Genomic DNA, 22,916 nt, shown 5'->3' on the forward strand with positions numbered 1-22,916 from the left:
GGACAGAGAAGCACAAATAAGAATTTGATCCTAAGAATTTACTAATAATTTATTCTTGTCAACCTGTGAGACCACCTTGAAGATAGTGGCAGAGGGCAAACATTTGCCTCTCGGGCTGCTTTCAGGTGACTCATTCTGGAATGGTTCCGTCCTTCAGGTTGGTCAGCAAGTCAGGTGATCCACGTGCCTGCATGCATTACTGTGTCAGAAGGTCAAGCGTAGGCCTGGCAAAAAAAGCGTGACAGTGGAAATTGATGGAACTCCGTCTAGCTTACTTTTCCTGACTCAGTGTATGATAAAGATGATCAAACAACCGTCTTGACACTGACAAGATAAAAATGTAACTGGAAATAGGTTTACTTGACATGCTTGTCACTTTGAGCAAAGTGGCCCCCAAGAACTAAAGATATTTTTGGAAGTTACAGGTTATATTTATACAGGGAAAGAAAGAAGACAGTGTCATTCTAGAATCCTGAGTAAATGGATTGTATGTGGGCTTTTTCTCTTTTACCACACTCCCATTGCTTAATACTTTGATTATATGCCATTTGTTTAATTTTAACTCTGTATCTTTAAATGTTCTTTGAATAGATGACAAATGATGATAATTTAAATTCTAAGAATACTGCTTACTGGCTAAACAGTAAGTTTAATCTGGAGTGGCATAAATATTAATAATTAGTAAAGAACTAATTATTAATTAGTAATAAATATTTATATATTAATTATATATAATTAATATTTATATATTAATAATTATACATTAATAATATATATAATTAATTTGGGGCTGTAAGAAAAGATTTGTTACCTCATTCTGCCTCTGCTTGCTGGTTTCTCTCTCGCTTAGGAATGCAGGCCTCACGCCTCTGCCGCTTTTTGCTGCTTAATCCCCAGTGCCTAGTGTAGAATGGTACTTAATGGAAAGTTCCTGAATAAGTGGATGAGCCAGTACACTGGGTAGGATTTTCACCTGCTACAGGTCTTTAAGAAGCCTTGTGGGCCAGGCACGGTGTAATACCAGCACTTTGGGAAGCCTCGGCAGGCTGATGGCTTGAGCCCAGGAGTTCGAGCCCAGCCTGGGCAACGTAATGAAATCTCATCTCTACAAAAAATACAAGGCTGCAGTGAGCTGCGATTATTCCGCTACACTCCATCTGGGGCGATAGAGTGTGAGACCTTGTCTCAAAAAAAGAAAAAAAAAAAGATCTTGTGCTCCTGCCCAGCCCTGGGTCAGTCCAGCAGGTGCTTGGGAGCACCAGGCAGCTGGCTCAGCATGTGGCCCAGCCAACAGCACCCACATGGTCACTGCACTCTATCGGCCACTGTGCTCTGTCACCCATTACTGCAAGGAGGAAAACAGGATGTCATGCATACTGAGGAGGACCCCACAGGCACTCTCCCCTTCCTGTTTTTCAGCTTTGTATGTGTGGCTTCTCGAAGAAGTCAGGAGTATAAGATAGTTTTTTAAAAGTTTAATTACTTGAGCATGTACATATGAAATCTAAAACTTGGCTGCTACATATTGAAGAAGAACAAAGCAAGAAACTCAACCTATTTTCGTTTTTTAAATTAAAGGTTTCAGCACGCTGCATTTGAAGTATTTTTTAGTCCATCTCATGCCCGTCACTGTGTATGTCGGGCAACCATGCCTTTGCTTCAGTTCAATTTCTTTGAAGTACATTTCCTGTAATAAAACGGTTTGGCCGTTTCCTCTTGGTATAAGTAGCACACCACATTTCATTTTAAGCTTTCAGATAGGGACTATTCTAAGCTGACAGCTTGGATTAACATTTGTTTCCATGGCCCCGGATGCATACTCCACAGTCCTGTGCCTCCGTTCCTCACTGAATTGGTTTTCTCCCTGCACCTCATTTTCCCGTATGTAGCTTACTCCCATTACTGAGCGGTCTTGACTCTAAAATCATATACACGGTAGAGCAGGAGCCCTGAAGGTGAGTGAGGGGAAGTTATGAGTCAGAGACGGCTCCAGCGTTTTCACGACAGACAGTCCGGAGGAGCCACGGTGCTTGTGAGCAGTCGTGGGAAGGAAAGAGTCTCAGCTGTGCCACGGCACTGGGTATGCCACTTGGGGATTGAGGCTGAAGACTTGGATATCGTGAGCTTGGAGAAATGAGGACATTTGGAGCGGTATGAGAGGTGCACACAGTTAACTGAGATTTACAGTGCCGTCCCCCAGCTGAGTTGGTGAGGGAAGAGTCGGAATGACAAGAAGTGTTACTTGGCAAACAAGACATCTGTGCTGCTCCCGCCAGTGTAACAGCATCGCTCCTGACTCAAGGCAGAACTTGCTCCTGCTCCCCAGCTGCATGGATAACATTCCTGAGGCACTTCCCATGGGTGGCAAGTACTAAAGACAATCTGCGAGTTCACAAGGGGGAGCCCCAGGTTCCCACCCTTGCCCTCAGACTCTCCCATCTGATTTTGTAGTCTGCAAAGGGAACTTGAGCTTTTGAGACTCTGGAAGTTCTTAATGGGGGAATTCGTCTGCATTGTAATAGAAAGCCCTTTCACTCCAATTTAAGCATGCTCGGGGCTTTCTGGAGTTGAGAAACCCCTGCTTCAGGGGCTTCTGTCTAATGACCCTTCATATTCCCTTCAGTTCAGTGACCATTAAGGAAGTGCATTCTGTATCCTAGTGCTGTGTCTGTGCTGGGGACAGGGCAGGGATGGAGACAGTGCCATCTGGCCCAGCAGCTCTCCAATTAGTATAATGACCATAAAGCTGATGTCTCAGATTTTATTTAAAGCACTTTTGTTCCTAACTGAATCACTTTTAAAATGAATATTTCAGCTCTGTGTTTATTACCTCTCACTGGACGTTTTATATTCAGATCACACTGCCCTGCTCCTGGGACATCAGTGTGGGCTGGGGACCCATGGCACCTTAGGGCAGCAAGAGGGCATCAAAAGATAAGTGAGACTTAGGGCCAGAGCAGACCCACAGAGACAGAAGATGCTGATGCTCATTCATTTTACCAGGGACGCTGGTCAGGAAGAGGATGCCGTGATTGCGAAAATTCCTGGAGCAGGAGACAAAGTTTCATTAATATCTTTTCTCACTCTTGCGGGGCGGTCCTCATGCGTTGGGCCTGTGACTTCACGAAGCTGCTTTCTTCCACTTGGGCCCTGATACAGTACCCAGAGAATGCCATGATTATAGCCCGGCGGGCTCTTCTTACCCACTGCCCTGAGAAAACGAAGGCACTGAGAACAGGTGTTACAGCCAAGAAAGAGTTTAATCGCAGGGCCAGCCACGTGTGAGAATGGGGGAGGTTTCTCAAATCTGCCTCCCTGAGAACTCGGAAGCTTGAGTTTTTAAGGGTAGTTTGGTGGGGCGGGGGCCTGGGGAGCTGAAACAATCGATTGGCTGGGTGTGAAATCGTGGGGGGGTGTCTAAACTGTCTTCAGGCAGCTGAATCAGTTCATGGAAGCTGAGTCTGAGGACCGGGTGACATCTCTTAGTCTGTCTGCCAAAATGCTAAATCTGAAAGATACCTCAAATAACCGTTTCTTTAGGATTCACAATAGTGATGTTATCTGTAGAAGTTGTTGAAGTTACAGATCTTGCGATCTCTGTTTGAGTGACCCTGGGGCAGTAAGCAACATACGGAAAAGCAAGCTAAGCTAAGCAATGGCAGGTCATTGTTTTATGCTTATTCCTTTAGCAAAGTTCAGACCCTACCATGACTCTAACCCCGGCTTAGGAATGTGGCTTCAATCTCGAAACAAGGAGGAGGGTCAGTTTTCCTTGCCTCATCGTTTAACTATAAATTCCTCTCCTAGTTAGCTTGGCCTCTGCACTAAAATAAGCAAAAACAAAAAACAAAAATTGAGCCTGTGAAGTTAGGTGGAGCCAGTCATATTAGATTTCTATTAGATTTCATATTAGATTATTACAATTCTGCAAAGGCAGTTTCACGGCCATCTCCCTCATGGTGTGGTTTTATCTGGACTAGTAGAGGTAGTGCCTGCCCTGCTTTAGCAGCTGCTGGAAGCCTGTAGCTCCTTGAGCTTTCGCTTCTCAGAGATAGAATCTCAAGTCATGTCTTTAGCTTGGTTCTAAACAAGGAGCAGATTAGATAGCTCTTTACCTCAAGTTAACTAGTGACTTGTTGGTTTCTCCAGCACTCATTCAAGAGTAGAGAGAAGGAGCAAACAATAACAGTCCCAAAACCTGGCACATGCTTTGATGGTAGACAGAGAAAATATTCCAATGAGATGTTTGACTTTTTCCTTTTGAATCTTTTTATATTATACAGCTTTACCCAGAAATACCCACCAGTAAAGTTTTTATCAGAAAAGGATCGGAAAAGAATTTTGGTAAGTTTGCACACCTGAATAGTATTTGTAATATTAAGAAACTTTCTTTTTTCATTGAGAGATAATTCACATATCATAGAATTCAAAGATACAATTCAGTGGCTTATAGTATGTCCACAGAGTTAGCACCGCGTTCTGATTCCACAATTTTTTCATCACCCCCAAAAAAAGTCCTGTACCCATTAGTAGTCACTTCCAATTCCCAGCCCCCTCCCGCCAGCTCTGGGAAACCACTAAAACTACTCTCTATCTCTATGAATCTGCCTTTTTTGAACATTTCATCTGAAAGAAATAATGTGATATTTGATCTGTCTTCAAGGCTCAGCTGTAGCATGAATCAGTACACTTCATTCATTTTCATGGCTGAACAATACTGCATTGTATGGGTGTACCACATACTGTTTCCCTGTTTCTCAACTGATGGGTGTTTGGAGTTGTTTCCACCTTGAGGCTATTGTGAATAATGCTGCTGTGAATGCATGTGTGTGAGTTTTCGTGTGGACACAGGATTTTCATTCTTTTAGGTATACTTAGGAGTGGAATTACTGGATTGTGTGGAAACCCTGTATTTAACTTTTTGAGGAAATATGAAACTTGAGAGCAGTGGTTTTTAACGTTTTCTGGTTCACACCACTTTGAATTCACCCAGGGGGCTTCCTTGGCTAATAGTGCTCTTGTTAAACATCAGTATCAACTCACCAGTGAAAGAAACCCTTTTAACTATTAGGTAACAAATTATGTCCAAAAAGATTGCATGTTGCATTTTTTTAAAGCAACAACTTTATTGAGATATAATTCACATACCATACAATTCACCCTTAAAATGTATAATTCAGTAGTTTTTAATGTATTCACAGAGTTGTGCAACCATTACCACATCCAAATGTAGGACCCCCCAAGGAAAGCCTATACCCGTTAGCAGTCACTCTCCATTTTCCCCTTAGGCCTTCCACACCCCAATCTCTAGGCAACCACTAATCTGTTTTCTGTCCATGTAGATTTGCCAATTCTGGGTATTTTATATAGATGGGATAATGCAATATTTGACCTTTTGTGACTAGCTTTTCTCACTTAGTATGTTTTTAAGTTTCATTCATGTTGTAGCTTGTATCAGTATTTCGTATATTTTTATTACCAAATAATCCGTTACATGAATATACCACATTTAATTTATACAGTAGGCCCTCCATATCCGTGGTTTCCATATCCATAGGTTCAGCTAACCACAAATTGAATATGTAGTTAGGCCCACAATGGTTATGTCTGTACTGAATATGTGCAGACTTTTTTTCTTGTTATTATTCCCTAAACAATACAGTGTAACATTTTTACACAACATTTACATTGTATTAAGTATTATAATTACCTAGAGATGATCTAAAGTATACAGGAGGATGTGTGCGGGTTATATGCAAATACTACACTATTTTATATATGGAACCTGAGCACCTTTGCATTTAGATATGGGGGATGGGGTGCGGTCCTGGAACCAATTCCTTGTGGACGCTGAGGGACGACTGTACGTTTGTTGTATGTGTCATAGGGTGACTCTCTTTAACCTTTTGAGAAACTGCTGTTTGCCAGAGCAGCTGCACCATTGTACATTTCCACCAGCAGCATATGAGGGTTCCAGTTTCTCTACATCCTCAACACCACTTCTTATTGTCTGTCTTTTTGATTGTAGCCTTTCTACTGGGCGTGAAGTGATATCTTTTTGTGGTTTGGATTTGCATTTCTCTGATAGCTCATGGTGTTGAGCATCTTTTTGTGTGCTTATTGGTCATTTCTATAACTTCTTTGGAGAAACTTCTATTAGATACTTACCCTATTTTTTAATTGGGTTATTTTTCTTTTCGTTATTGAATTGAGTTCTTTATATATTCTTGATTCTGATAAAGTGTTTTTTTCTCTTGCTGCTTGTACTTGGGTGTCCTATTTAGGAAATCATTGCCTAAACTAAGGACACAAAGATTTACTATATTTTTTTCCTAAGAGTTTTATAGATTTTGTTCTTAAATTTAGGCCTGTGATCCATTTTGAGCTAATTTTTGAATAGGGTATTAGGTCATCATTCTTTTGAATGTGGCTGTCCGGGTGTACAGCACAATTTGTTGAAAAGACTATTTATTGCCCATTGAATTTTCCTGGCACCCTTGTTGAAAATCGTTTTACCATAAATGTACAGTCAAGCATCACTTAACAATGGAGATACGTTCTGAGAAATGCATTGGTAAGTGTTTTTGTTGTTGTTCTGTGAGCATCATAGAGTGGACTTACACAAACCTCGATGGTACAGCCTTCTACACACTTAGGCTACATGGTATGACCTATTGCTCTTAGGCTACAAATCTGTACAGCATGTTGCTATACTGAATACTGTAGTAGTTATAAATAACAAAGGTAAGTTATTTGTGTTCATCTGTATATGCCACTTACCACAAACGGAGTTTGCGGGACTAGAAGTTGCTCTAGGTGAGTCATTGAGTGAATGCCTTGTAATTAATTTCCTATTTGGTACCTTTCCCTTCTTTTTCCCTGTGGAATCCAGTTACTATCTGGGGTCACTTGCTTTCAGCCTGAAAAACATCCTTTAGTATTTCTTGTGTGGTAGGTCTGCTAGCAATGAACTCTCTCATTTTTTGTTTATCTAGGGATGTCTTATTTTTGGAAGTTATTTTTGGTTGTATATGATTCTTGACTGCCAGTTTATTTTTACACTTTAAATATGTTGATAGAGTTCAGATGTTTGTTCCAGCCTCCCAATCCCATGTTGAAATTTGATCTCCAGTGTTGGAGGTGGGGGCCTAGTGGGAATTATTTGGGTCATGGGGACAGATCCTTCATGAATGGCTTGGTGCACACCCCACTGTAATGAGTTCACACGAGATCTGATTGTTAAAAAAGAGTATGGGACCCCCTTCTTCTCCCTCTCTTGCCATGTGACATGCCTGCTCCCCCTTAGCCTTCTACTATGATTGAAAGCTCTCCGAAGCCCTCAGCAGAAGCAGATGCTGGAGCCATGCTTCATGTACAGCCTGCAGGACCGTGTGCCAAATAAACCTCTTTGCTTTATAAATCACCCAGCTTCAGGTATTCCTTTATGGCAGCACAAAATGAACTAATACGTATGCCATCCACTGCTTTCTCCATTGTTTGTTGTAATGAGCCAGCAGTTAATCATATTGGGGTTCCCTTATATGTGACAAGTCATTTTTCTTTTTCTGCTGTATGAATTTCCTAGGACTTGTATAACAGTTACCACCATCTCAGTGGTTTAAAACAACAAAAATTTAATCCCTCGCAGTTCTAGAAGCTAGAAGTCTGAAATCAAGATGTCAGCAGGGCCATGCCTATGCCCCTCTGAAGGCTCTGAGGGGAATTTTTTCCATGCTTTTCTCCCAGCTTCTCGTATTGCCAGCAATCCTTGGTGTTCTTTGGCTTGTAGAGGCATCACTCTAGTCTCTGCCTCCAGCAGCACATGGGTCTTTGCATGCCTTTAGTATTGGATTAAAGTCCCACCCTAATCCAGTATAACCTTAACTAAATATGTCTGTAGGGGCTCTATTTTCAAATAAGGTCACATTCTGAAGCTCTGGGACAGACATAAACTTTGTAGGACAGTATCCAACCTAGTACAGCTGTTTTCAAAATTTTATCATCTTTCTTTGGTTTGTGGGATTTCTAGAATGATGTTACCTGTGTGGATCTATTTTTGTTTGTGCTCATCCTAATTGCAGTTCATTGAACTTCCTGAATATGTACATTCATATGTTCATCAATTCTGGGGAGTTTTCTGCCATTATTTCTTTGAATATATTTTGTATTCCTTTCTCTTTTCTGATATTCCCAGTGCAGCATGCATGTTGATGCACTTATTGATGTCCTGTATTTGTCTGAGGCTGTGTTTAGTTTCCTGATCTTTGGGTTGCATAAGCCCTTTCAATCCAAGTTTGCTGATTCTTTAGCCTAGTTCCAATCGACTATTGAATCCCTCTGTTGAATTTTTAGTGTCAGTTGTGGTATTTTTCAACTCCAGAATTCAATTTGTTTCTATTTTGTAATCTCTCTTTATTATCTATGTACTTCTTTAAGCATGGTTGCCTTTCGTTCTTTGAACACTTGCCATTACTTTTAATGGCAAAAACTGCAATTACTTTTGCATCAACCTAGTATTTACGGTGGTTGCTTTGGTGTCTTTGTTATATACAATACCTGGGACTTCACACAGACAGTTTTTACTGCTTGGTTGTTTTTTCTGTTTATGGGTCACCCATTTCTGTTTCTTTGCATGTCTTGTAATTTGTTGTAGAAAACTGGGCATTTTAGGTAGTATATTATAGCACTTCTGGATACTGTACCCTCATCCCAACCCCCACCTTCCCCAACTTGTTTTATTTTATTTACTGATTTATTTGTTTAATGACTTGTCTACTTTAGTGAAGTGTTTCCTATTTCTCCCCGCCACTCCAGCGTGAAGCTTTAACTGTTGTTCCTTGGAGGATGTAGCCTTGGCCACACCCCCTGGGATGATGGTGGCTCTAATAGGCTCATGTTGACAGTCTCTTTCCCTGATTTCTCTATTAAGCCTGCACAGTATCTCACCCAGCTGTTAGGCTGCAGTGGTTGCTAGCTAATTGCTTTATTTTTCAACAATGCTGTGGGTTTTAAATTGCTCTTCAGCCTGATCCAGTTAAATTCTGTCCCCTTGGCAGGGGTAGATTTTGAGACCAGTCTTTGAGATTTGTTCTGACCCCAGAAGGTTTCTTAAGTGTCCACTCCCTGGTTCTCTCTGTTAAACAAGCTGGCCTCGGATTTAGCTTTTTATTCTCATAGATCTACTGCCTTCTATTTATTGCTTACCATCTGCATCTCCCTTGTTCTTGAGAGCACCCTTATGCTTGAACTTCTCCACTTTCTCTTTCAAATAAAGTCAACTCCGTTTCGGGAGGGCTTTTGAGTGCGCTGTTTTCAGTACCTCTGTCCCTCAGGAAAACCTCTGAACCACTGCCCTGGAGCTGGGGTGGGAGCAACACCTCTGTTTTATAATCAGGGTGCTATAGCCCCTGATTTTTTTTTTTCTTTGCCCTTCTTGGCATGGAACTTCTCCCTTCTAAGCAAGTTGGGGCAACCGTGACTGGAATCCTATTATTCTCAGCCTTCCCTGTCTGGGAAGTACTGCTAAGTGGCCCTTCCTGGTGAGATACCATGTCTTTTGAGTGGGGTTCTCATTTTCTTGGCCACACCCAGCACATTCCCCACTCTAAACTGTGGGGATGGACTCAAGTGTTGCAGGCTCTTGCTGTTCTTACTTAATTTTATATTTTCTTTCTTTCTTTTTCTTTTCTTTTCTTTCTTTCCTTTCTCCCTTCCCTTCCCTTCTTTCTTTCCTTCTCTTCCTTCTTTCCTTCTCTTCCTTCTTTCCTTCCCTTCCTTCTTTCCTTCCCTTCCTTGTTTCCTTCTCTTCCTTCTTTCCTTCCCTTCCTTCTTTCCTTCCCTTCCTTCTTTCCTTCCCTTCCTCCTTTCCTTCCCTTCCTTCTTCCCTTCCCTTCCTTCTCTCCTTCCCTTCCTTCTCTCCTTCCCTTCCTTCTTTCTTTCTCTTGCTTCTTTCCTTCTTTCTTTTTTTGAGATGGAGTCTCGCTTTGTCACCCAGGCTGGAGTGCAGTGGCACGATCTCGGGTCACTGCAACCTCCACCTCCTGATTTCAAGCGATTCTCCTGTCTCACCCACCCAAGTGGCTGAGATTACAGGTGTGCTCCACCATGCCCAGCTAATTTTTGTATTTTTAGTAGAGATGGGGTTTCACCATGTTGGCCAGGCTGGTCTTGAACTCCTGACCTCAGGCTATCTGCCCACCTCAGCCTCCCAAAGTGAATTTTATATTTTCTTGAATACATGTTACTTCATTTGCTGTACATGCTTGGCACAATTTCCAGAGACTTTTAATAGTTATTTAAAAAATAATTTGGACCACTTATGGTTGTTTCCTTGGGCAACAGGTCTGTGGACCACTTTACACTGCAATTCTATAAGAAATGATTTATATATGACCTTGATGTTGAAATGACTAGTACACAGGTTGTTTTGTTCTTCTACCCATCACCTAGGCTGTAGGACTGTGCATCCCTAAAATATTATTGTCACTCCTGGATCGATATTAGACTATTGCCCCATATAATCTCTCTGTTCTCCTGGAAGTTATAGAAGTCTCTTGCCTTTTTGAGATGGCATACATAACTCTCGCTGTGAGCAGACTCTGAAGTCTGTTAATACTTGTATGTCCCTCTTTTGAGGTTATTTCTATTGCATCAAAAAGGTATATACATTTGAGCATGAATTTGTAAATGTATTAGTGTCTCAAGTATCATAGAAAAATTAATTTTTTTAATGTTTTGTTGCCATGTTGTCAGATTGATCACAAATCTGATAGTCTACTTTTCTTAGTTTGTTTTGTGCCGCTGTAACAGATTACCACAGACTGGGTAATTTATAAGTAGAAATGTATTGGCTTATGGTTTGGAGGCTGGCAAGTCCAATATCAAGGGGCGTTCTTGCTGTGTCATCCTGTGGCAGAAGGGCAGAGAGTGGATGAGAGAGACAAAGGGGACCCAACTCATCCTTTTACACATAACCCACTGCCACAATAATGACATAACTCATTCATGAGGGTGGGGCCCTCATAGACCAATAACTTCTCATTAGGCCTCACCTCCCAATACTGTTGCATTGGGAATTAAGTTTCCAGAACATGCTTTTGGTGGTACACATTCAAACCCATAGCATTCTGGCTGCGGTCTCTAGAATTTATGTCCTTCTTACATGCAAAATGTGTTTATTTCATCCCAATAGCCCAGCATTTTAACTTGTTCCAGCACCAACTCGAAAGTCCAAAGTCTCATCTAGACATCATTTGGGAAAAATTCAAGACATGATTCACCCTAAGGCAAATTCCCCTTCAGCTATGAGCCTGTGAAATCAAAACAAGTTATCTACTTGTAAAATACAATGGTGGAACAGGCATGGGATAAACATTCCCATTCCAAAAGAGAGAAATAGGAAAGAACAGGGTAACTGGTCCCAAGTAAGTCCAAAACCCAACAGGGCAAACAAGATCAAATCGTAATGCTCCGGATAATCTTTCTTGACTCCATGGCCTGAGTCCTGGGTACACTGGGGTGGGGGTTGGACCTCCAAGGCCTCTGGGAGCCCCAACCCTGTGGTTTTGTTGGTCTCAGTCCACCTGGCAGCTCTCGCGAGTTCTGTGCCTGTAACTTCCTCAGGCTGGTGTTACATGCTGGTAGCTTTATAGTTCTGGAGTCTTGGTGGCAGCTGTATCACTGCAATGAGTCTCTGCCTACCCACCGCCACCTCCCACCCTGTCCTGGGCTATTTGTGACATCCTTTGAAATCTAGGTGGAAGAAGCCATGTTCTCATGGCTCTTGCATTCTGCACACTTGCAGAATTAGAGCACCATGTGGACACCGCCAAGGTTTACAGCCTGTATCTTCTGGAGTGGTAGCTTAGCTGCACCTGGACTGGCCAGAGCCACAGCTGTGCTGGCTGAGGAATGCTAAGAGGAGCAGAGACTTGCGGCAGCACAGGGCAATGAATGGTGACCTCGAGCAACTCTTTGGAAACATCGGCCTCAAGGTCTCAGCTTGCCTGGAAGATTTCTGAAATGCCTTCAGGATCATTATCCCATTGTCTTAACGGACAGAACCTGGCTTCCTTCTAACCATGCTACTCTGTGTATCAAAGGGTCAATTGTCTGCACTCTTGCACACTTTTTCATTCTTTATATGGCAAGGCCGGGGACTTAAACATTTTTTTTTGTTCTGTTTCCCTTTTAGTTATACAGTCTGTCTTTAAATCATTTTTCTCTTCCCTTATTTTACTCTATGTAGTTAAAAGAAGCCATGCAATTCTTTTAATATTTTGCTTAGAAATTTCTTCCACCAGATATTCTAGCTCATGGCTTGTAAATTTTGCCTTCATAAAGCCAGAGGACACAGACACATTTCAGCCAAGTTCTTTGCCACTTTGTAACAAGGATAGCCTTTACTCCAGTTTCCAGTGATATGTTCCTCATTTCCTTCTGAGACCTCATCAGAATGGCCTTTACTGTCCATATTTCCACAATTGTTCGGATCACAACCATATTACAGGTAATCTCTAAGGAGTTCTAGACTTCCCCCACAGCTCTTCTCTTCTGAGCCCTCACCACTGTCTCTTTAACACTCCATTCACAGAAGTGTAGGCTTTTTCTAGCATGCACCTCCAGATTCTTCCAGCCTTTACTCATTACCTAGTTCCAAAGCTTTTTCCACATTTTCAGGTGTTTGTATAAGCAACATCCCACTTCTTTGGTACCCATTTTCTGTCCTAGTCCTTTTTGTGCTGCTATGACAGAGTACCTAAGACTGGGTAATTTATAACAAATTTATTGGCTCATGGTTCTGGAGACTGGGGAGTCCAAGATCAAGGGGTTGTGATATGCTGAGGGTCTTCTTGCTATGTCATCACATAGTGGATGGGTAAAGAGAGGGCAAGAGAGAGACCAAAGGGACTGAACTCGTGCTTCTATGTGGAACACACTTCCACGATAACAAACTCACTCCTCTGATAATGGCATTAATCCATTTACTTCACCTCATGACCTAATCACCCCACCTTTTAACACTGTTGCACTAGGGATTAAATTACCAAAACGTGCTTTTGGTGGACACATTAAAAGCACAGCAGCACTGATACAGGAATGCTGCAAAATCTTGCCATGAATTTTATTATGTGCACATGGAATGATCTTCCTGTCGATGCTGAGTATTATAGAATTTATTTTGCTTTACACATCACCACAGCAAACAGACTTAGTTTTTTTTTCCCCTCATCTGCCATCTCATAGGTTAAGCACATTTCTGAGGCATTTGGCATGTGAGTCTGGTATATTGTTGCTATAACTTAAAGCCTTTTCAGTAAATTGGTAAGCCTTAGGACAGCTTCAACAGAAAGAGGAGGCTTGCTTTGAAATACATTTTTTGATTTTTTGCTAATTTGCTAAGCATCATGGGTTTGAACGCTGACCTTGAACTATACCACTTTAGCTGCCTATTGGCACCCACAATAGCCAGCAAGAAAGCACACTGAGAAACCCCAATACTGGAAAGCCATGCAAAGCCGTGTAAGTTCTAATCCATCTCAGTGTAAGAGGTCTTACTTCTTTTCTCCTGTTCTCTTTTGGGTATTAGCTCCTTGTTATTCAAAGAGTATCCTTGGGTTTGGTGATTAGTGTTCCTGATAGAGCTTTGTAAGTGCTAAGCTTTCACCAAATTTGTTTCTATTTGAAACACTTGCCTAATGGGCTAACATTGATTAGGATAAAAAATTGCATAACCATCCAGCTATGTTATATAAATCTTAAGTATTTTAGGTAGAAGGAAATTACTTCAGAAAAAAAAAATTCTGGTGCATTTTAGTCAAGCTAAGGTGCTTCCAACAATGTTACGTCAGTACTAAGACTAGTGAGATGTTGGAGATGATCATGTATAATTTAATACGCTGCATCTCTGATATCTCAGAACTGTCTGCCAGGTATTTTGGGTGCAGAGATGATGTTAGAGTGCCACTGAACATTTTGTTTTCAGAAATATTTGCATACAGAGAAACAGTTACATTAAAAGGGGTTAAGTTTCTTTTTAAAAGTTGCAAGTTTTTAAATGTAAAAATCATGGAAAACTTGGAAAAATGCAATAACATGAAGATAAAATGAAATCTCATCCTGTGAGTTAAGCTCTAGTGGTGAGTCAACTTTGAATTTCAATTATTTTTCTGGAAAATCGTTTTTCATAGTCATTGTTCAGGTATAGCAGTAGAATGTGGGAGCTCTTGAGATGAAACACAAACCACACAAATTGACAGGCAGTAGAGAGCATGTAATTAGAAAGACTGTAGCTTCAGTCTATCCCAGCTAGTGATCTCTGAGGATTTTAGTCAAAGACATAACTTCTCTGGGTGTCAGTTTCTTATCTCAAAGGCAAAGGGGATTTGGAAAATGGTGCTGTTGGTAAAGCCAAATGAAAGCTATCGAGCACGAGGATAGCTTTCTCAACCTAGTCTCACCCATCCTGTCTTAACCATTTGATTTGCATTTCATCAGAGCATATGTAATATCTATGTGGTGGTTAAGGGATGGTTATTCTTGGGGTTGGCCTTGTTAACTGAAAAACCAAACTCTAAAATATTTTAGAGGTTTATTGTGATCCAGTATGAATAACTGCAGCCCCAGGAAACACAAAACCAAGAAGCCTTGAGTAAGTGTGCCCGAGGCAGGTGGATTACAGTTTAGTTTTAATACATTTTAGAGAGGCAGAAGTTACAAGGAGGTATAAATCAATATATAGGGCTTTTACATTGGTTTGGCCCAAAAAGACAAGCTCTTTTGAAGTGGGGGCTCACAGGTAGAGGCGGGTTAAGAGATTCTGTATTTTATTTTATTTTGTTAATTTTGAGACAGGGTCTCTCTCTGTCACCCAGGCTGGAGTGCAATGGCACAATTGCCACTCACTGCAGCCTTGACCTCCCTGGCTCAGAGATTTTTTACTTTGTAATTGGTTAAAGGAGTAAATCTTTGTGTAAAACTTTGGAGTCAGCAGAAAGGAATCTAAGTTATGACAAGGAAGTCTGTTCACCAATACACTGGGTCAGAATGACCTGGAGGGATGTGACTTAGCTCCTGTCTGGCACGACCCTAGGTCCTGTTTATGATCTCTGTTTTAACATTAACGTTGGTCAGTTGTGTCTAAACTCCAAGAGAGAAAGTATAGTGAGGCATGTCCAATCTCCTTTCACATCATGGCTGGGAACTCAGCTTTTCAGGTTTCTCTGGGGTTCCCTTTGGCCAAGAGGGGGCCCATTCAGTTGGGGGCAGTTAGGATATTTATTTATTTATGAGACAGAGTCTCGCTCTGTCACCCAGGCTGGTGTGCAGTGGTGTGATCTCAACTCACTGTAACCTCCACCTCCTAGGTTCAAGTGATTCTTGTGCTTCAGCCACCATTGTAGCTGGGATTACAGGCGTGTAGCTAATTTTTGTATTTTTAGTAGAGACGGGGTTTCACCGTGCTGCCCAGGCCAGTCTCAAACGCCTGACCTCAAATGATCCACCTACCTCGGCTTCCCAAAGTGTTGGTTGGGTACAGGCATGATCCGCTGCACCCAACCCAGATTTCATTTTTAGTTTATAGCCTCCCCTTACTTCCCCTCTGCCATTTTTGATCTTTTTCATCCAGATGGCTTCTTTCTTTTTTTTTTTTTTTTTTTTTTTTTTTTTTGAGATGGAGTCTCACTCTGTCACCCAGGCTGGAGTGCAGTGGTGCAATCCACTGCAACTTCCGCCTCCTGGGTTCAAGTGAATCTCCTGCCTTAGCCTCCCAAGTAGCTGAGATTACAGGAGTGTGCCACCACGCCCAGCTAATTTTTTGTATTTTTAGTAGAGACGGGGTTTCACCATGTTGGCCTGACTGGACTCGAACTCCTGATCTCAAGTGATCCGCCTGCCTCGGCCTCCCAAAGTGCTGGGATTACAGGCATGAGCTACCACTCCAGTCAAATCCAGGTGGCTTTACTCTCTCACCCGTGGTGAATATTTCATCGTGTGTGAGATTTCATTTATTTTAAACAGGAGTTTCATGGAGAATTACATGTTTTAAAACCATAGACCTAGGAGTTTGTCTACCTTTTATTTTAGGTAGAAAGGATTGCTGTCTTCCTATTAATTCTTTCAGTTTGAAACAGAAGGGTGAAATGAATGAGAATTTGGGTGAAGAGAAGGCAGAGTGGAGAACAGGGTACAGCAGGCTAGAGAATCGAGTTGCGCATGGCAGGTCTGTTTTCTGAGCCTATTCTTTTCACTCCCACCGCCTATAACCTTCCCCCAGATGAAATTCCCTTTATCCTCCTCCAGTTACACCATTTAATTTGAATAAAATACCTGTGTTCAACTTAAAAGTATTTTTCAAGCGCAGTTGACTTTTCACCTTTGCGGGGGTCTAGGTTTTGTTATTACTGAGTTCCTGTCAACACCCCTCACAGCTGCCTCATTGTGCTCTGTGGCTGGGAGTGGATACCACACTGTGCTCACACCACCACTCAGAAATTAACCACACAGTGGACTTAGGCATTTAGGGCTTTAGTCTACAAACAGCATGTATTGCTTATTAATTTGTTCTTGTAAACAATTTAAAAGATATTCATTTTTTGTGCGGTTTTTGAATCTAACTTAAATATTAAGTTTCTTTTTTTCTTGGTAGTTCACCAAATCTCTGCATTTTGCTAATTGTTTTTTCTATAAAGTAATTTTTAAAGTTCTCAGCAGTAATATTAAAACCATGTGAGCTATGTCCAGCATCCCATTTGTTATAAAACAAGAACCTTTGACTAATGGGAAATTCTCTGTCAGCAAAGACATTTTGAAATTTGTAACTACAATTTTTTGTATTCTTCCAAGAGTGGTAGTTTGAAATTTTAGGCTGCTTAGGAGTTTACAGATAGTGTGACCTCTTTGTTCTGCAGTAAGAGTCAAGATGCTACCTTAAAACCTTTGCTGTCTTCCTTGCCCGCCTTGCTCCTGAGTTTTAAGTTGTGGCTGCACCAGAGATGTCTCTCCGTGGAGCTGGTCCTCACTGTGTTCTCATGTGCTTTTTCTGGGAATGTTCTGCACACGCTGTCCGGATGCAGATAACCGGAGGCGCAGGGTTCGTGGGCTCCCATCTAACTGACAAACTCATGATGGACGGCCACGAGGTGACCGTGGTGGACAATTTCTTCACGGGCAGGAAGAGAAACGTGGAGCACTGGATCGGACATGAGAACTTCGAGTTGATTAACCACGACGTGGTGGAGCCCCTCTACATCGAGGGTGAGTGAAAACTGCACCTTGTTATTATTCAGAGCTCCGCAGGTGGCCTCGCCAGAGCTGCGGGAGGGTAAGCTGTTTGACTCAGCACATTGAAAGCTATGTTGGGTTTTATTTTTGAAATGTCTCGATGTGTATGAGGTGCCGTCCTAGTCTCTGTGATAATGAGTGGTTATAACAGTGTGAATAGCCGTCTTCTCTCCTACATGGCACCCCTGGTCCTGAACTTCATGGAGCTGTTGAAGTAACTTTCCTGTAGTACACATCTGCTGTGGTCTGAATGTTGGTGTCCCCCTAAATTCATATGTTGGCATCCCAAGCCCCATAGTGATGGTATTAGGAGGTGGGGCCTTTGGAGGTGATAAGTTCATGGAGACAGAGCCGTCACAAATGGGATTAGTGTTTCTATAAAAGAGGCCTGGGAAAACCCCACTGGCCTTTCTACCATGTGAGGACATGGCGAGAAGACGCATATATGAACCAGGAAGCAGGTCCTCACCAGCACCCAATCTGCCAACCCCTTGATCTTGCTAATTTGATAGAAAACCATTGGTTCAATGTACATTTCTTTGGTTACTAAATATGGTTAGACTTTAACATGTTAATTCACCAGAGAAATACCAATGGTTTTGTTAGTCCATTTTAAAAATATTCTTTTAGTATGAGTTCTTTGTCATAGGAATGTTAACTGTTGGGCTTGTATTTAGCATTTTTCCCACAAAGGCAAAAAGTTTTTGCCTTTTCATTTGATCGAAATTTTATAACATAGTTTCATCTGTTCATATCCTTTTTGCTGTTTCTTCTGTTCTCTTTCTACTCTAACCATTCCAAGATGAGATGAATATTTAATCTAATATTTAGAAAGCAGCCATGGTGTTATTTTGTTGGTTGGTTTTTTGCTTCATTTTTAAACATTTAATTATGTAATCTATTTAGGGTTCATTTTGGAGTGAAGCTGTAGTTTTTGTAAAGTGTAACAGCCTATGTAGATTATAGCTCAGTGGGCTCACTTTCCTCTTGGATTTCCTCCTGGGATTGCTGTGGGGTTAACTGAGGTCATGCATGTGACAGGGCCTGGCAAGCAGATTCTCACAGTTCCCTGCTAAGAATCCCCTTCCCAATGTTCAACCCAAGATGCTAGGTGGTGCTGTCACAGGACTTTGCTGATAGAATCAAGGTTATGAACCAGCTGGCTTTAAAATGAGGATGATCCTGGATTATCTGGGTGTGCCCCCACATAGTCACATGAACCGTCAAAGGCAGCAACAGAGAATGGAAGAGTCAGGTAGAGAGACTGGGTAGAAGAGATACCACGGGGAGACCGGGCAGAAGGGAAGCTGGAGAGGTTTGCAGTGTGCAAGGGACTTAACCTACCCTGGCTGGCTTTGAAGGAGCCATGTGTGGGAGAGTGTTGGCAGCCTCTGGAAGCTGAGAATGGCTCCCTGGGGAGAGCCTGTAAGGAGACCTTAGTCCTGCAGCCTCAGGGAACTGAATTTTGCTGTCATCCTGAATCATCCTCTGAAGAAAGGAACACAGCCCCGCTGACACCTTGATTTCTGCCTGGGGGGAGGCAGAGCTGAGAACCAGCTGAGCCACACTGTGCCCGGTCCTATAGAACTGTCAGATCAGATCGTGAATGGATATTCTTTGAGCCTCTAAGTTTGATTAGGCAGCAACAGAAAACTACTGTGAGGACTTAGCACAGCACTGGGCCCTCATTTCGCTAAGTGCTGCCCAAATTATACCTTTTTTTTTTTTTTTTTTGAGACGGAGTCTCACTCTGTTGCCCAGGCTGTAGTGCAGTGGCATGATCTCAGCGCACTACAAGCTCTGCCTCCTGGGTTCATGCCATTCTCCTGCCTCAGCCTCCTGAGTAGCTGGGACTACAGGCACCCGCCACCATGCCGGGCTAATTTTTTGTATTTTTTAGTAGAGACAGGGTTTCACCCTGTTAGCCAGGATGGTCTCCATCTCCTGACCTCATGATCCACCCACCTCAGCCTCCCCCAGATGATACCTATTAATATTACTACTGTCTTCTCTTTTTTAGCACATGGCAAGAAACATTTATTTTATGACACTATTGTTTGTGTAATTTCAGTACCACTGAGAAGCCAGAACTTAGTAAAAATGGTGTTTTAATAAGTAAATTATCTTCTTTAACTGTGAGCTTTGATACCAAAGCTGCTCTAGGCCATTTCTGCCAATTCTGTGACAGTGTGTAGGATGCGCACACACACACACATACATATACATGCAAACACACACACACACACACACCCCTACACATTGAATGAAGTCATACAATAAATGATTGGTGCTTTGTCCTTTGCTCGGAGTATTGCATTCCCTCAGTTGGCATTTATGTTGGGAGAGCATAAGATGCTTCTCTGCCTCTATAGTTTGAAGCCTGTTTTTCACTTTCTCCTTCAGTGGGTCCTCAACTTTAGCATCAGGTCTTCTGTGCCCTTGATAATTTCCCCCTTGCTGCCCCTCCATCTCTTCACTCTTTCTGCTCTCACAATGCCCACTTCATCCAACAATGCCAGAATGCACCTTCCTTTGAAGCCCACATGGAACGTTCTCCAAGATTGATCATATTCTGAGCCATAAAAGACACCTCAGCCAACCTGAAAGAATTAGAGTCCTATAAAGTGTCCTCTCAGACCAGAGTGGAATTACACTAGAAATTAGTAACAGAAAGATATCTGGAAAATTACAAAAATATTTAGTGATGAAACAACAAACTTCTATGTAACATATGGGACAAAGGGGAAATCTCAAGAGAGATTAAACATACTTTGAACTAAATTAAATAATTAGGTTTCTTGTTTATATATTTGATAAACAGTGAGATGGAAGAGAATCTGAAATATTTTTCTCTTTTCAAAAGAATCTTTTTTGCTGATGATGAAAATAATACATACATGTTAAAGAAAATATAGAAAGGTATTTTACAAAGCAAATAGAAAATTATTTTTAATCTTTCTATAAACTGTTGAGGAAGTTGGCTGGGCACGGTAGCTCACACCTATAATCCCAGCACTTTGGGAGGCCAAGGAGGGTGGATCACTTGAGCTCAGGAGTTTGAGTCCAGCCTGGGCAACATGGTGAAACCCAGTCTCTACCAAAAATACAAAAAGTTAGCCGGGCATGCTTGTGCATGCCTGTGGTTGCAGCTATTCAGGAGGCTGAGGCATAAGAATCGCTAGAACCCAGAATGTGGAGGTTGCAGTGAGCCAAGATAGTGCCGTTGCGCTCCAGCCTGGGTGACAGAATAAGACCTCATCTCAAAAAAAAAAAAAACTTTGAAGCTAACATCCAGTCGTTTTCCTAAATGTGATTTTTTTTTCCAATTAAAAACATGCTTAATAGGTAATATGGTTATATGGTTCAGTTATTTTAAAAAATAAATGGAAAAGATGGCCGGGCACAGTGGATCACGTCTGTAATCCCAGTACTTTGGGAGGCTGAGGCAGGCAGATCGCTTGAGCCTAGGAGTTCCAGACCAGCCTGGGCAACATGGTGAAACCCTGTCTCTACAAAAATTACCCAGGCATGGTGGCATGCACCTGTGGTCCCAGCTACCTAGGGGTCTGAGGTGGGAGGCTTACTTGAGCCCAGGAAGTTGAGGCTGCAGTGAGCCATGACTGCACCACACTCCAGCCTGGGTGACAGAGTAAGACCCTGTCTCAAAAATAAATAAATAAACATAAAAATGGAAAAGATAAAACTATAAAGTTAAAGTCTTCCTCTTGCCAGTTCTCAGCTCTCCTCAGGAAACAGCTGTTGATCCTTTCTTTGTATTCATCTGCAGTGTGTGTATGTGACCCAGCTAACACAAATAGGTATTTATAGTTCTCCCTTTTTATATAACCTATTATGTATTGTCCTGAATCTTATTTTCTTCCACTTACTGTGTCCTGGTGATCTTTCTATATCATATATAGAGACCTTTTTTGGCAGCTGCTTAGTGTTCTGTTTTGTGGCTATACTAGCTAGATCTCTTTACCAAGACACGGATTTTTTTCCCCCTCAACATTACTTGTTAGCAAGTTGCCTTCATATGAATGTATTGTAATTTCCTTAGTCCTGTGTTGTTGGATCTTTAGGTTGATTGCAGTTTGCAGCCATCATAAACCGTGCTTCAGAAAGCCACACATCTGTGTCTCTGTCATCATTTTCATAGTACACTGGCTTTCCCAGGGTCCTGCTACAGAGCACCTGTGCTTCCCCGAAATGCTGTCCCAATTTACTTTTCCACCGTCTGTATAAACAGGGATCTTGAGACCAGCATTTCCATGGGGAACAGGAAAACGCAGAAATGTGCATTGTGTCATGGGAAGACCAGTACCGGGAACTTGTAGTATCTCTGTTGAAGAGGTCCAGGAAAATAAAAGAAGAAAGTGACCATAGCTAACACGTAGCTATATTCCAAGTGCTATTCTAATCACTGTTTATGGTTGGCAAGTTTAATTATGTCAATACCCATGCAAAGTAGGCAGCTATTTTCCTCATTTTATAGGTGAGGAAACCAAGGCATGGAGCCCTTTCCATTACCTGCCTTTTACCTGGATGCTCAGTTGCTATGGAGGGCCGGGGGTGGGGGCACCAGGAGAGGGAAGACGGGAGAGCCAAGCCATCAACCCTGGGCACCCACCCTAAAGAGGATGTGTGGAAACAGTGTTTGCCAAGGGGATTGAGTCCGTGTTTATGTAGACATTTAAAGCATGCAGCTCTGATGAGAATATTTTTGTTGAAGTATCATTTAGAAATTTTTTTCTCAGCTTTCAGTTTATATTGCAAATGTAAATAAAACTGCAGTGGCAGCTCTTAGAGATAGCCCTCTGTTTAATTTGGAGCTGTGGGGGCTTCCTATGGAGCAGCCTAGGACACTGGAAATTCTTTCCCCTGCGGTGGCTTCACAAGGAAGGTGAGCCCCTCACTCAGAACAGTTGACAGCACTGGCGGGCAACCCCAGCTCCCGGGGGCTGAGCCAGTCTCTAGTGTGTGCAGCCTTTGCCCTAAGTAAATACATTTGACATGAGATGAAGGGAAAATCTTGCTGTTCTGCTTCTTTGTGCCGAGAGAAATTTGGTCTTTATACTTTGAGAAGTTCTGTATCTTCTTCATTCCCGTTTTCCATCCTAAATACTGTTTCTGGAGACAAAGACTAGGGCCATGCTGTGAGACCTCACATCGCAGAGAGGGACATCTCGTTGGGGAGTATTTCTACCTCTGACTCGAGTGTAGAAAAAGAGAATTCTACTGTATCTCTTATGATGGGAATTTAGTATGTGCTAAATAATCATGTGAGTTATCACAGAAAGAAGTAACCCACTGTTTTGCGTTTTAGTGTTTCTGTAGTCTTTAGTTTGATGGTACAAATCCTGAACTGGCCCTTGGCAGTTTCGTACAGCGTGGGTGTGGCACAGAATGAGGCTTGACACAGACTATGTCACTAACTTAAGACAAAATTAAAAAAGAAAATCAACAAAGGAGTGGAAGCTACAGTCAGTTTTTATGTGGATTTCCCCTTTGGTAGAAGAAAATGTTGATTTCTCCGATGTGTTCTGAACAGTGGTTTCAGGTTATCTCGAGTTGTTCTTTTCCTACGGTGATTTTTTTCTTCCCTATTTATGTGTCATTTATGTGGGTTTTGG

At 42.0% G+C, this 22,916-nt stretch overlaps 1 protein-coding gene across 7 annotated transcripts in view; it reads left to right on the forward strand.

Moving 5' to 3' along the window:
• The window catches only part of UXS1 (UDP-glucuronate decarboxylase 1), a 95,667-nt gene that overhangs the window by 32,880 nt on the left and 39,871 nt on the right, over window positions 1–22,916 (forward strand). For all 7 annotated transcript variants that reach the window (XM_055243875.2, XM_055243874.2, XM_055243881.2 and 4 more), the window contains 2 exons: window positions 4,284–4,344; window positions 17,076–17,256. In XM_055243875.2, the coding sequence (XP_055099850.1) occupies window positions 4,284–4,344; window positions 17,076–17,256 (242 nt within the window). The remainder of the gene's footprint in view (window positions 1–4,283; window positions 4,345–17,075; window positions 17,257–22,916) is intronic.

This window comes from Symphalangus syndactylus, chromosome 14 (assembly GCF_028878055.3).
Source record: "Symphalangus syndactylus isolate Jambi chromosome 14, NHGRI_mSymSyn1-v2.1_pri, whole genome shotgun sequence".
NCBI lineage: Eukaryota > Metazoa > Chordata > Mammalia > Primates > Hylobatidae > Symphalangus > Symphalangus syndactylus.